A 12,891-nucleotide genomic window follows, 5' to 3' on the forward strand; every position below is an offset into this window, starting at 1 on the left:
TTGTTGAGTATCTGATTGGCCAAAGCTGTTGACTAATTATTGTATATCAGTTACGTATTTCTGCGCATTGATGCAGAAGGTTTTGCTTTTATTGCTTCCTCACTGTAAAACTGTATTACAACAGCGGAAGACTTAGATCTGCCTCCCAGTTTTGCACTTGAACTGGGATGTCAAGATCAGTCATGGAAGATGACTGTGTTCATGAGAGCAGAGCAGCCAGATTTACGATTGCCTTGCCCAGGGAAGCTCCTTGGAGGAGAGAATATTGAACTGAGCAGGTCTTAGAGCAGACAGTAGCCACACATCAGTGAGAGAAAGGCTGGGACACTGAGAGAAAGGGGACAGTAGGAACCGATGACCAGCGAGGGTTCGGAACTCCCTAAGGAGAAAGCCGCCTTCCAGGGCACTGCCGTGGAGAACAGCCAGCGAGGACGGCACGCACTGCACACAGGAGGCGCAGTGGTATCTTTAGTAAGGGAGAACATGGCTCAGCTCTTCTTAGTGGATGCACTGAGAAAAACCCACTGGGGCAAAAGCAGTTCATTTTGAGTGGACACAGTATGATGATAAATCCTAGAACTCAGCATTTTCCAAGCGGACCTGCAGACTGTTGTTCCGATCGCGGCACCATAGATCTCGCGTGAGTGACGGGGCTTACTGTGCGCTTCTGTTCTAGCAATACGCTCCCCTGCTGGCTGTGTTCAGCTCCCAAGGCCAGTCGGAGCTGATCCTCCTGCAGAAGGTCCAGGAGTACTGTTACGACAACATCCACTTCATGAAAGCCTTTCAGAAGATCGTGGTTCTCTTTTATAAAGGTATCCATCCACATTGTTCCAGTACTGTTTCTTGTCTTGTTGAAGCGCTTTGAGGGCAGCGCAGGGGGTTGGGTAGCGCTCACGGGGTTCTGTCCGTGAGGGAACAGCTAATGTTGAACACTTCGGTGAGGATCCCATACCAGGGAGAGTCCACGCGCCATCTACATTGCCTCGGGCACCGTCCTGATCAGGCGCCTGGGCATGTCTCCCTGGTGGACGTTGCCAGAAGACTGAGGACGAACTGGTTATTGTTTCTGGGATGGTGAAAGAATATCATTATGTGAGATAATCGAGTCTGCTTTTCAATTGTACCAATTAGCTTTAATAACAATGATTATCAAAATGCTATATATACTGTGTTCAGACCCTTTTAACTGCCATAAAGCTGACTTGAAAATTGCTGAAATAATTAGCCTTTTCACTTGGCATTTTAGTCATTTGGCCCTGCCTTCTCTTATTTTCCAAAGAAACGGCTATTTTTAGGTTTTCACATTTACTGCCTTTTCATTGCATTTATAAGGTTTAGGTTGTCATGACAACTGGCACTAAAAATGAGTGCTAAAGATTTTAGCTGATCTGTCTCTACCTACATTAAGACAAAGATCCTGTAATACTCACTGGTCTATATGTACTTTTATGAAGGAGAAAAAGAGCACTTAAGAAATATATTTTGAATGTTATAAAATTCTCATTAGAAATTATAAGCACAAACGAAATAATATAAAAAGCATTAAAGTACAGAGTAATAGCAGTTAAATGTTTATTTCCTTTGATGTATTCTGAAAATTACGTTGTGAATGAAGGCTTGGAATTCGAAGTTTAAGAATCTTATATTATTGATTAATGGCTGTTTTTTAAACGTGGAACAGCATTTCACAGTGAACTTTCACTGCCCATCTATATTCTTCAGATGCACGCATCCTGCTCACAGTGTTTGGGTGGTGCTTTACTTTTGCAGAACGCTCAGGTGTCTGGCAGCAAGTACTGTAGCAGGAGGAGCGTGTGACAGCTGCTAATTCCCATTTGAAGGTGGCCATCATTGGGTCTTACTGGACGTAGTCCTAAGATGCCAGGACACACCGGGTGACACCAGGGTGACCCACGAGAACCGCACTAGCGGCGGTATTGCCCACCCACACCTGGCGCCAGTGGACGTTCTGTGCGCTGTAACAACAGCTGGCTCCGATCGTGAGGCCGATGGGCCCGTGCTGCAGCTTCACAGTTTTTTCCACTACAGAAAAGCAAACTGCTTACTAACTGGCTTGTGGAACGGTTTCCTTCCTTTAAGGAATCCTTTATCCTTTAGTAGATAAGATTCTCAAAAAAAAAAAAAATGTACAAGCTCCTTGTTGGCAGTGACATCTAGGTGACATTGGAGCTATTAAAATCCTTCAAACTTACCATTGTGTCCACTAACGCCAGCATCCCTCCCCGTCGTGCTCCTTGTAACAACCAGTGAAAGATGACAAAACTGGCTGCTTTGTTTTCTGTTTTTCAATCTAGAGTAACACAGGTGGGTACTGGAAGTTGCAAAGAAAGAGGCCTTGGCTCCTGCTTAAGCCATTCATGAATTAACCAGGCAGTCAGCTTGTAAAACAGTTAAAGGCGGTAAAGTGTGGCACACGTGAGCAGGCCTAAGGAGATGGGGGAAGGGTGGCAGCATCTTTTTTGCTTTTCCTTTGTCTGTATTGGAGATTGCCTCCAGGGCCTTCACACAGAGCTGTATCCCCAGCCCCTATTTTATTTATTTTTGATTTGGAGATAGGATTCTTCTGAGTAGCCCAGGCTGGACTCAAACTTGCCATTTGCCTGCCTCAGCCTCCCAGAGCGCTGGGATTACAGGCACCCAGCCTCAACATTGATTTTATTTCACCTTTGTTTTTAAACTCAACTTCTTCTTGGGAATTAAATCAGGAATCTTTTTTTTAAAGAAATCCTAAAAATATATCACAGAGACATTAAGACTAAATATTACATACTAGGTAATTTCATAATTTTCCGTAAGATTTATGTGTACAATCTGGTTTCCTAAATGAAGTAATTATATGTTTTTTTCTTGAGAATATGGAGTCCCTGAAGACTGATTAGTCTATGCCATTATTAAGAATATTACATATTGTACTGTGTTTACCTCGTAATCACTTTAACAAGTTTTTTAATTTGACATTACTTTGTTCAATAAACATTTGTACACCAGCAAGTAGATATTTGTACAAGGATTTAGGTGCTCAGTTTCTGCTTTATACATGGATAAAGATGAATGTTAAAGCACTTTTTTCCTACTCTGGTGTGTACTAGAATCACCTGGAGAACTTGTTAAAACATAAACTCCACAGATTCTGATTTAGTCTATTGGGTCTGGGAATTTGCATTTAGCAGGCATTAGGGGGCGCTGTGACTGAAGCAGGACCACGCGTCTAAGGGCTGCTGAGTTGCTGAAGCAACAGATTCCGTGAGCTGTGGCAGTGCATTCAAGATAATATTTATTCCCGTGTACGCGGGCACATTTTTAATATTAGATAGTGTCCTTTTTGTGTAGTAGTGTGGATTTCTTTTAAGGACTTTTTCTTTTAAAGCAAGCTTTCAAAAATGTAATAGAAATCATTGCGTTGGGCCTGGGGATTTAGCTCAGCGGCAAAAGCGCCTGCCTGGCAAGCGCAAGGTCGTGAGTTCGGTTCCCGGTACCGAAGAAAATCAAAAAAAAAAAAAAAAAAAAAGAAATCATTGCTTCTTTTTCATTTTTGTCTTTCCTACATGTATACACATCTTTTCTAATATTTCCAGAACTTGAAAATAATAAAATTTGGGGGATATGATTAACCTTACTGCTATATTTCCATGCTCTTTGTTGCCATTATTGAAATATTTGAAAATCCTTTATGTAAGTGTAGGAGTGAAAGCGAATTAAACTAAAAATGATGTTTTGAGCAATGAAATAAACCAATGATTAGTCATTTAGCAGAAGTTCGTTTTCTGTATTGAAAACCTAGATTTTTATATTTCTAAGGCAGGAAGAAAAAGTAAATCCACAGTTGTGTTTCAAACATCACATTATTCACTTTTCAAAATAATTTTTCCCCCTGAAGGTAAATGCCATAGTCTCAGCAAGTAGATCTATATATAAAATTTACCTTCTTAAGTACTGTTATTATCTGTCACAGGTTTTCTTATTTGCATACTTACTTAGATTAAATTCTGTCCCTCATGCAAATTTTTTTTACAAGGAGTTTCTTACTCTTGTTCTTGTGAGTACCATTCTCAGCAGATACTCCCAGCATTCCTAAGGGTAATTATTTTCGACTTGTGTTCCTATGTACCATCCCTAATAAGAAACTGGGTTTTCTGAGTTCTAAGTGACATAGTTGTAGAAATAACTAACATTTCGTAACGCTTAGCAAGTCTCAGGCCACTCACACAGTATTGTCTCTTCTGTTTGCATGAACACCAAGATTTTAAATTTGAATTCTACAAATTGAGAAGTATACTTTTTTATAGTCAAGTCAGTATATTCTCCAATATACATGTATTGAGTGTATGCTATATGGCAGGTCTTGCAGTATTGAAAACAAAGTAACTCCCAACTTCCTGAAACTCAGGGTGCATAAGAAAGCAAAGAATTGCAGTGCCCCTGTTAGTTGCTAAAATAAGCCTCCCCCAGGGAGGGTGTGAAGCGGTAGGACGTGGGCGAGAGAGCAGCTAACTCACAGTTGAAGTTCATTTGGAGAAGGAAGAGAAAAGGCTGCGGAGGGGTGCAAGTAATTTCACCAGACCTTAGGGGAAGTGGGCCTGGTGGAAGGGAAAATCTATATGGTAGTCAGAGGGAACTGCGTGCAAAGGTAGAGTGTCTTTTTTCTTACTGTGCTTTCACTGTATTCCTAATCAGCACATGAAAAATCTAAACAAAAACTTAGTGGTCTCGCAATTTTAATTGTCCTTCTCCCCGCTCTTCTTTAGTAGGGAAAAATATCGTCCCTCTTCTCCATTCCTCAGTGAAAGGACTGAGGAAAGTCCTTTAGACTTTAGACTTTAAACTTTAGACTTTAGGAAAGTCCTTTAGTCATTAGACTTTTTACTAAACAGAAGTTGAATTTCTACCCAAACGCTTTGATGTCCATGCTTTGCTTTATAAGTTGTCCTGTGTAGCTGCTTTAATCCCTTTTATTGTTGATTCCCTGGTGCTAGAAACTTGGTCTTCCAGCAAGTGTGTATGGCTAAGTCGGAGTGTGAACTTCTAAGCACTCAGCGTTGCACTGTTGGTCTGCTTTTAGGCGGGAACACATTTGATAGGTTTTCACCTGTTGTCTTAAGTCACTTTCTCCTCACTGGGACAAAATTCCTGATCCCCGCAACTTAGAGGAGAGGTTGGTTTTGGCCCACGTTTTAGAAGTTTTAGTGCTTGCGTGGGTGGGCAGCATGGTGGAAGGACCATGGTTGCGGGAAGCTGCTCATCCCATGGCAGACAGGAAGCAAAGTGAGTAAAGCAAGGAGCAGGGAAACTGAACCCTTCCGGGTCACACACAGCCTCCCTCCCACCAGCGCGGTGAGCTGCCGCACCCCCGTCACTCAGTCACCTTTCAGAAGTCCCACCTCTGGGCACATGAAGATCTTGGGAGACAGCTAGGTGTAAACCCTAACACCTACCATTCAAGGTCTCTCCACTGGCAAGTTTTAGCAAATGCAAAGCCTTTTTCAGCCTCTGTGGGGCAATAAAACCCAGGAATGAGCTCTAGCCCTTTGGAAGAAAGCCTCGCATAGTCTGTCACTAAAGAGCAGACAGAAGCAGCTTTCCAGTGTGTTCTCTGCATTATCCCCAGTGCACTAAGGTGTGGAGAGCAAGTACAGTTTCCTTTTGCATGTGTGTCACATCTCTTAATTCTGTTTTTTTTTTTAATAATGACAATAGCTTAGTAGTACTTTATATAGTTTATAAATTCAGGAATATGCATGCATAGTCAAAGTTATCTTACAAGCAAAACAGTTTCGAAATTACTGATCTAAATAGCAAGAGTCTTAAAGGTAATTTTCCAGTTATATAAAAGGAACTTACAAAATCGCTGTTGTTCTTGGAAAAAGCTCTGCAAGATGATTTTGCACAGCAAGTCATTTGCTGAGGCCATAACTGCCTATTCCTCCCCTTACCAAAACCTGGGCTTTGATAGCTTCTGAAAGTTTCTTTCATTATTCAGGAAGAAGAATGGAGAGCTGGAAATAGAAGGAGATAAGAATAGTGCTTAGGATAAATATACACAGATTTCCTTCCTTTGCAAATTGTAGTGTTATAGTGTATTTGATGATAAAAATAAACAAATAAACCATGTTGTCTACAACTAAGCATGTCCATTTGTGGTCAGTTCTGTCTCTTCAGTACAATCCAAGAGACTTTTAAGTCATTTTTTTAAGAAGGGGGAAATACTTCTGTTTTGTTATTTTAAAAAAATCAGTGCTATTTTAAAGGCAAACAATATTAAATCATTTCTATTACTTCCATAAGTCAAGATTATATTTAGTCACAAGTATGTCACTGAGTGATTTATCAACTTTGCGTGGGTTTATCAGTATTTGTAATGGGTTGACCACCCACTGGGGACCATTATAAATGTTTCTCGTGTTTGCTATCTCATTTCCTACTCATATCCCCAAAACAGCCCATTAGAACACTGGTAAGAACATGTAGGCTGTTTTTTTATATTCTCCTTCTTAACGTTAAATAGAAGAATTCGTGTTTACTGGTAACCTAAGTGTGGAACTTCGAGTCATATGTGTACTGACCCTGCACCATAGCCAAGAAGCTCATACTGATCAGCTTCTTACCGCTGCGACCAAGGGCCCAACAGACACAACTTCAAGGAGCAAAGGTTTATTTTTACTCGTGATTTCAGGAGGTTCTGCCCATGATTGGGCAGCTCCAAGGCAGAAGCATGGCCGGGAGGCGGTGGAATAAGGCGCGTGTTTCATGGCAGCAGAGAGGCAGAGCCTGTGACAAGGGCCTGAGAGAGGAGGTGTCTGGCAACCAGATACTGCACCCAAGGCCACGCCCATGATGCACCGTGATGTTCCCAGATAGCCAGAAATGTGCTTTGCTAATCTGCTGGGTGTTGAAGATCATGATTATCAGTCACGCTCATCTTTCTGTTCTATTTTTGGATTTGTGTGTGTGCGTGCGTCAGGGTCACTATGCAGTTGAGCCTGGCCTCAAACTCGAGGTGAACCTCCTGCCTCAGTCTCCCAAGTGTTGGGACCACAGGCGTGCACCAACACAGCTGGTGCTCACATTCATCTTCATAGCACGGGATCGTAGCCCTTCTACATTTTTTTCCCTTTGTCATTTCTTCCTACACAAAGAAAATCCCCGTAAAAGAGCAGTCATTTGAGGTTACTTCTTCATTCAGAATGGTTGAACTTGGCGTGACACCCCGTGTTCTAACCTGCTGGACTTGCTGACTCATTTGCAAAATTACAAAATAACCCTAACAACTCCTGGCAAATTAGATTTCCAAGTCCCAGTAGGAACCTATAGGCTTACGTTATATCATGCCTGACGACACATCATCGTAACTCATGCGTTTATTAAACTGTTACAGCACTGTGCTGCTGGGAATGAACTTGGACTCTCCTTGCAGTACATTTCAGACTTGGACTTCTTTCCTTTCTAATAGAGCTTTAAATATGAAAAGAGATTGCTTTCTTGCTAAGTTATTGGACCTGCAGTTCTTCAGACATGATCTTCAGGTAGTAACTTTGACATCTTTGCCTTGAAATTCCAGCTGACGTGCTGAGTGAGGAAGCGATACTGAAGTGGTATAAGGAAGCACATGTTGCCAAAGGCAAAAGTGTTTTTCTTGACCAGATGAAGAAATTTGTTGAGTGGCTACAAAATGCAGAAGAAGGTAAGATTCCCTTTAATAACTTTGACGGCCTTTCAGCCAAGACTTTGTCGTTACGCTTTCAGTTATCTGCCTCTTCCACAGATGTGTTTTTCTGGCTTTGCCAAAGCTAGAGTTCTTGATGTGTCTCCCACATCAACTATTCTGCCTCCGTGCTCCTTCCTGAAATCAAAGCAAACAAAATTCTCAGTGATATTTATAAAAATGAAAGAAAAGAAACTCTCAAAGTGCCCATCCAGTTAAAAGACAGTGAGGAAGATGGAGGAGGAACATCCGCAGATGTAGGAGGGGAAGAAAATTACATTAGGCCCACACGTTATGGGATTGCATGGATTTCTATACCAGGTAACTGGTATTTTAAAAAGTAGAAGAATAATTAGGAATGAGAGCAAATCTAATTAAAAATGAAAGTTTATTTTAGATGATGCAAAAAATAAAAGTTTCCATTCTCCAGAAATTACATGAGCCTGTTACATTTTTAGAAAGGCTGAGTTCGGTTCACTTAAATCAGAAACGCACAGGAGTTTGCTCTCTGTGCTCAGACTGTAACTGTTTCGCCCAGTGAACGGTAATGCACCCTGAGTCGGCCACAAGGCGGGGGGTAGCGGTAATCTCAGACTTTCATGGTCTTACTGAAAAGTGTCTGGGAGGAGATCCCTGACTCCTGTCTTTCTTCTCTCCTAGAATCAGAATCAGAAGGTGAAGAAAATTAAACTGCGGGACAAGCGCCGTATCTAGGTCACCACACCACACGTGTTGATTAGGGACGCTGAAACATTGGGAAAGAGAAACTTGGCTTCTGTTTTCACAAAGGAAAATATAAAATAGGATAGGCTTTCCCTTGTGCAGAGGGGAAATGGTTTTCGTTTTCGTTTTGTTTTTAAATGGAGCCCTGAGGCATCAGCTGTTACACTTGGGACTCTACCTCTCACTCTCTATCCGCTAACTTAAAGCCATTCAACGAGGAGTCTGGTAGGAATCGGAAATTAATTACTCAGCAGACTCCTTTTTTAGCTGTATTTTTCAGGTACTGTGTGGTAAACGCCCACTGGTGTCTATTACAGGGCCACTTTGGTAGTTGTGTATCAGCTCGTGTATGTGATTTGACAAACCAGTTTTTTAAAATAAATGGCTTTTTAAAAACCTGCGCTTATATTCTCAGAGCTTTTATTTGTTTACTGTATGTCAATATTATGATTTTTTCACAACCAAAATGCTGAATGATTGTGTTTCTTATCCACAAACACTGCTCTATTCCTTTTTATCTTCATAAATAATAAATTTCATCTTCATAGTGAAATAGAAGCTAACTCAAAATATACATGCTCGTTACCATTGACATGAAGTTATTAATAATTATTAGCCATGTACGTTGTGGTGAAGAAAACATCTCTCGTTTCTGTTAGCTCTGTTTAGACTAGGCAGATAAAAAATGTGTATATGCAAGTAGGTCTTTCTATTTATTTATAACTCGGTGATTATGTAAGTCTTTTCTAACTCTTGAGAAACCAAGAGTCTGCTCTGTAACTGTTACAGGGAAGGGAGACGTTTTATCGAAGAGTCAAGACTGAAAGAGGCTGCATTAGGAACACTGCTCACCAGCACTGAAAAACAACATAAAAATGAAAACTCCTGTCATTGTCAGGTCATCATATGGGCCCAAAAGATAGTGTCCTATTTGTTGTCAGGGAGAAAAAATATAGTTTGCCTATGACTTGGTGTCCCTAAATCTATGTGATAAATACCTTTTACTTTTTAGATAGTAAGCTCTTAATAAACGTTCTTCCTTGGGAGGAGCGGCAGGCCATCAATTTAAGTCTCTTTGTCCACCTTTCAGTTTGTCTAGAAATGGTGAAGTAAATGGTAGTCACATCATACCGGGTGTCTGAAACCACTTTCCTTGTCATTGTGGGGACAGTGATAACGTAAAGGAAGACGGGCTTCTTTGCCCTTGGCTGGCGGACTCCAGGGCAAAAATCGCATGCTTGAAGGGCCTGGTGGAGGAAAACCATGCATGGCAGGATGGACAGGAGGCAAGGAAAGGAGGAGAAACGAACCCTTCCGGGTCACTTCTGCAGTGACCTGCGTCATCCTCCACGACCTGCCCCCTGCGACCACCTCTTGGCAACATACCTAACTGCTAAACTCGGTGGATGAATCCAGTGGGTGGGAGGAAAATCATCCAGTATATTTACAGTTTTTAAAAAGTAATATATTTATTTTGGAAAACATTAAAGAGCTTTTGGTAGGAATTTTAAAATAAATTCAGCATTCAGCCACAAAGAGGAGCATTCCCAATAATCTTGTATTTATAAATAAGATTTTGCTTAATTCTTTAAAAGAATAAGTCCAGGACTGGGGCTATAGCTCAGTATTACAGTGCTTGCCTAGAATGTGTGAGGGCATAGGTTCACTGTTCAGAGTGAACTTCAGAACTGCAAAAACAAAAAGTCCATTTTGTGCTGGTTTTATATTCTATTCTTTATTTAATAGTGTTCTGTAACATTTTACCGTATCAGTACAGTACTCTTCAAAAGCAGGGTTTCACCCCAACTTCGGTCCCCGGCTGAGGATACATGCAGGCCAAGGTGAGCAGCACCTTCAGTAAGTTCTTCAGGGACCAGGCAGGCAGCGGAATTGAGGGCAGCAGTCGGTGAGCAATATTCTTCACGACCGTAACGGAATGGGCTTGCTCCCATTTTTCTTAAAATGTAAAAAAAAAAAAAGATTTTTAAACATAAGGATTATTCTTGGGATAGGCGAGGCATAATTTAATTTTTATTCTGTTCTACACATGGTATTTTAGAGCTTTTTGCTTTTAAACATTACCACTTTCAAATATTCTTTACATAAATTTTTGTTTTTCAATGAAAACCAGAAAAAGTTAATCTAGGAAAAAATGGAATTTGGGTCAAAAAGTTTGAATATAATTCAATGTGATCTCAGTTTGTGAATTTGGGTTTATTCATTTGCATGCATTTACCCCCATTTTGGGCATAGTTCAAGGACATATCATAGGATTAATATCTAGAATATCTAAAGAACTGAAAAAAGTTATCAACAAAAGAACAAATAATAAATGGGCAATTGATCTGAACAGACAGTTCTCAAATGAAGTACAAATGGCCAATGAATACAAGAAAAAAGGCTCAGCTGGGCATGATTACAGGTGGTGACACCTGTAATCCCAGCACTTAGGAGGCTAAGGCAGGAGGATTGCTGTGAGTTCGAGGCCAGCCTGGGCTACAAAGTGAGCTCAAGTCCAGCCTGAACTGCATAGCGAGACCCTGTCTCAAAAAAAAAGGAAAGAAAAAAGGCTCACCATCTTTAGCTATCAAGGAACTGTAAATCAAAACTACAGTGAGGCTTGGCATGGTGGTATACACCTGTATCCCCAGCACTTGGGAGGCTGAGTCAGGAGGATCACCCTGAGTCCAAGACCAGTCTCAACTACCTAGCAAAACCCTGTCTCAAATACATTGAGATCCTATCTCAGCCCAGTAAGAATGGCCGTTATAAGAAAATACAGTATTGTGGAAAACAGTGTGGAGGTTCCTCAAAAAACTAAAAATAGCAATACCTGAAAATATATATACCTGGAAGAAATGAAACCAGTATACAAAAGAGACACCTGCATAACTACACTTACTGTGTTAATCACAATGGCCAAGTTATGGATTAGCCTAGACACCCGTCACCAAATGGATGGATGAAAAACTCCAATGTGTAAATACACAATGGAATTTTTACTCTGTCTAAAGAGGAAGGAAATCTTGTCATTTGCAAGGAGATAGATTCTACTGGAGATCATCATGTTAAGCTAAATAAGCCAGACACAGACAAGTACTGCATGTTTTCTCAGATGTGGAAACACATAACCCAAAAATAGGCCTATACTTTCAACACTTGACAGTCTTCAAAGTCCCTCCGGATAGGAGCTCCTCCAGTGCTGTGCTCTTCGCTTGTGGAATCCGTAAGTGTACAGTGTTTCTTTCAGGTATTCTGTAACTTTTGCAGAGTTAACATTTTTACACCTTAGCCTGTCGTGGTGGTGCATGCATATAAAGCTAGCTACTCAAGAGACTGAGGCCGGAGGGCCAAAAGTTAAAGCCCAGCCTGCGCAATTTAGATCTTATCTCAAAATTTTTTTAAAAGGGCTGTGAATGTAGCTCAGTGGGAGAGTGCCTAGCACGTGTGAGGCCCTACATTTAATATCTAGCAGAGAACAGCAACCAAAAAACAAAAACAAAAAAAGTCCATCTTGGTTTTGTGAGGTTTTGCTATTTCATTAATATACAATATACAGAAAAAGATCTAAGTCTGCAACTTGAAACAACACAACTGTGTAATGAAGAATCAAATGAAGAAACTGAACATTAGTTTTTGTGCAACCCTCCCACCTCCAACCTTCAAGGAAAATCACAACTGTGAATTCTGACAGCATGGATTTTTGCCTGTGTTTGAAACGCATACCGTTAGTAATGTTTTGTTAATGTGTTCTCTTACTCAACATCATTTTGCCTTGTTCTGTTCCCTGCCTTGAGTTACTTTCTACAGCGTGATTAAGTGAGCACAGTAATGCCCAGTTCTCTGCAAGAATACATGAGTCATGGGAACGTTTTTTAATAAACCAACCTGTTGCACTCCTCCCTTCTGGCACTGAGAATCATTTCTAGACGCACATCAGTTCTGCAGAGATAACTGGAGCACCTGCTTGTCTTCGTACAAGTCAGTACAAAAAGAAAACCATCCTTGCCTTCTCTAATAGCGTAGTCACATTTTAAATGGTAGATTTTAAAAAGAAGAAAGAAGCCGTAGATGACTGTGGCTTTGGTTGAGTGTGTTTCAGCAAACATTGGGCATTTGCTGCAGAGTGGGGGAGTAGAGCAGTGAACTGGCAACTGGGTGGCCTGAGCTTAGAGTCACCAGGCTGCCCTTTAATTAGCTGTTTAACCAATTAGCAAGGCATTTAGCACTGGGCAGTTACTTCGCTTACTTGTAAAATAGGTTTCTTAACTTGGGACTGTGGACCTGACAAGTAGTATGCAAACTTTTGTTTCATCAGATTCTTAGACCAGTGATCTAAGAAAGGAGAAATAAAATGGGGCTACACTGCTGGTCCTCAGACTTCATCATGCATCAGGATCAACCAAAGGGCCGCTTCAGATTTTTGCCCCACCCCACCAAGTGTC

The 12,891-nt window shown here is 41.0% G+C and overlaps 1 protein-coding gene across 1 annotated transcript in view; it reads left to right on the forward strand.

The window, feature by feature from the left end:
• Positions 1–8,847, forward strand: part of Bzw2 (basic leucine zipper and W2 domains 2) — a 41,640-nt gene extending 32,793 nt beyond the window's left edge. Inside the window, exons 10-12 of the mRNA XM_005377337.2 lie at positions 677–815; positions 7,580–7,702; positions 8,384–8,847. Of these exons, the coding sequence (XP_005377394.1) occupies positions 677–815; positions 7,580–7,702; positions 8,384–8,412 (291 nt within the window). The 3' untranslated portion in view covers positions 8,413–8,847. The remainder of the gene's footprint in view (positions 1–676; positions 816–7,579; positions 7,703–8,383) is intronic.
• The last annotated feature ends 4,044 nt before the right edge of the window (positions 8,848–12,891 follow it).

The sequence above is a fragment of the Chinchilla lanigera genome, unplaced genomic scaffold (genome assembly GCF_000276665.1).
Source record: "Chinchilla lanigera isolate Chin_1 unplaced genomic scaffold, ChiLan1.0 scaffold00009, whole genome shotgun sequence".
Classification (NCBI taxonomy): Eukaryota; Metazoa; Chordata; class Mammalia; order Rodentia; family Chinchillidae; genus Chinchilla; species Chinchilla lanigera.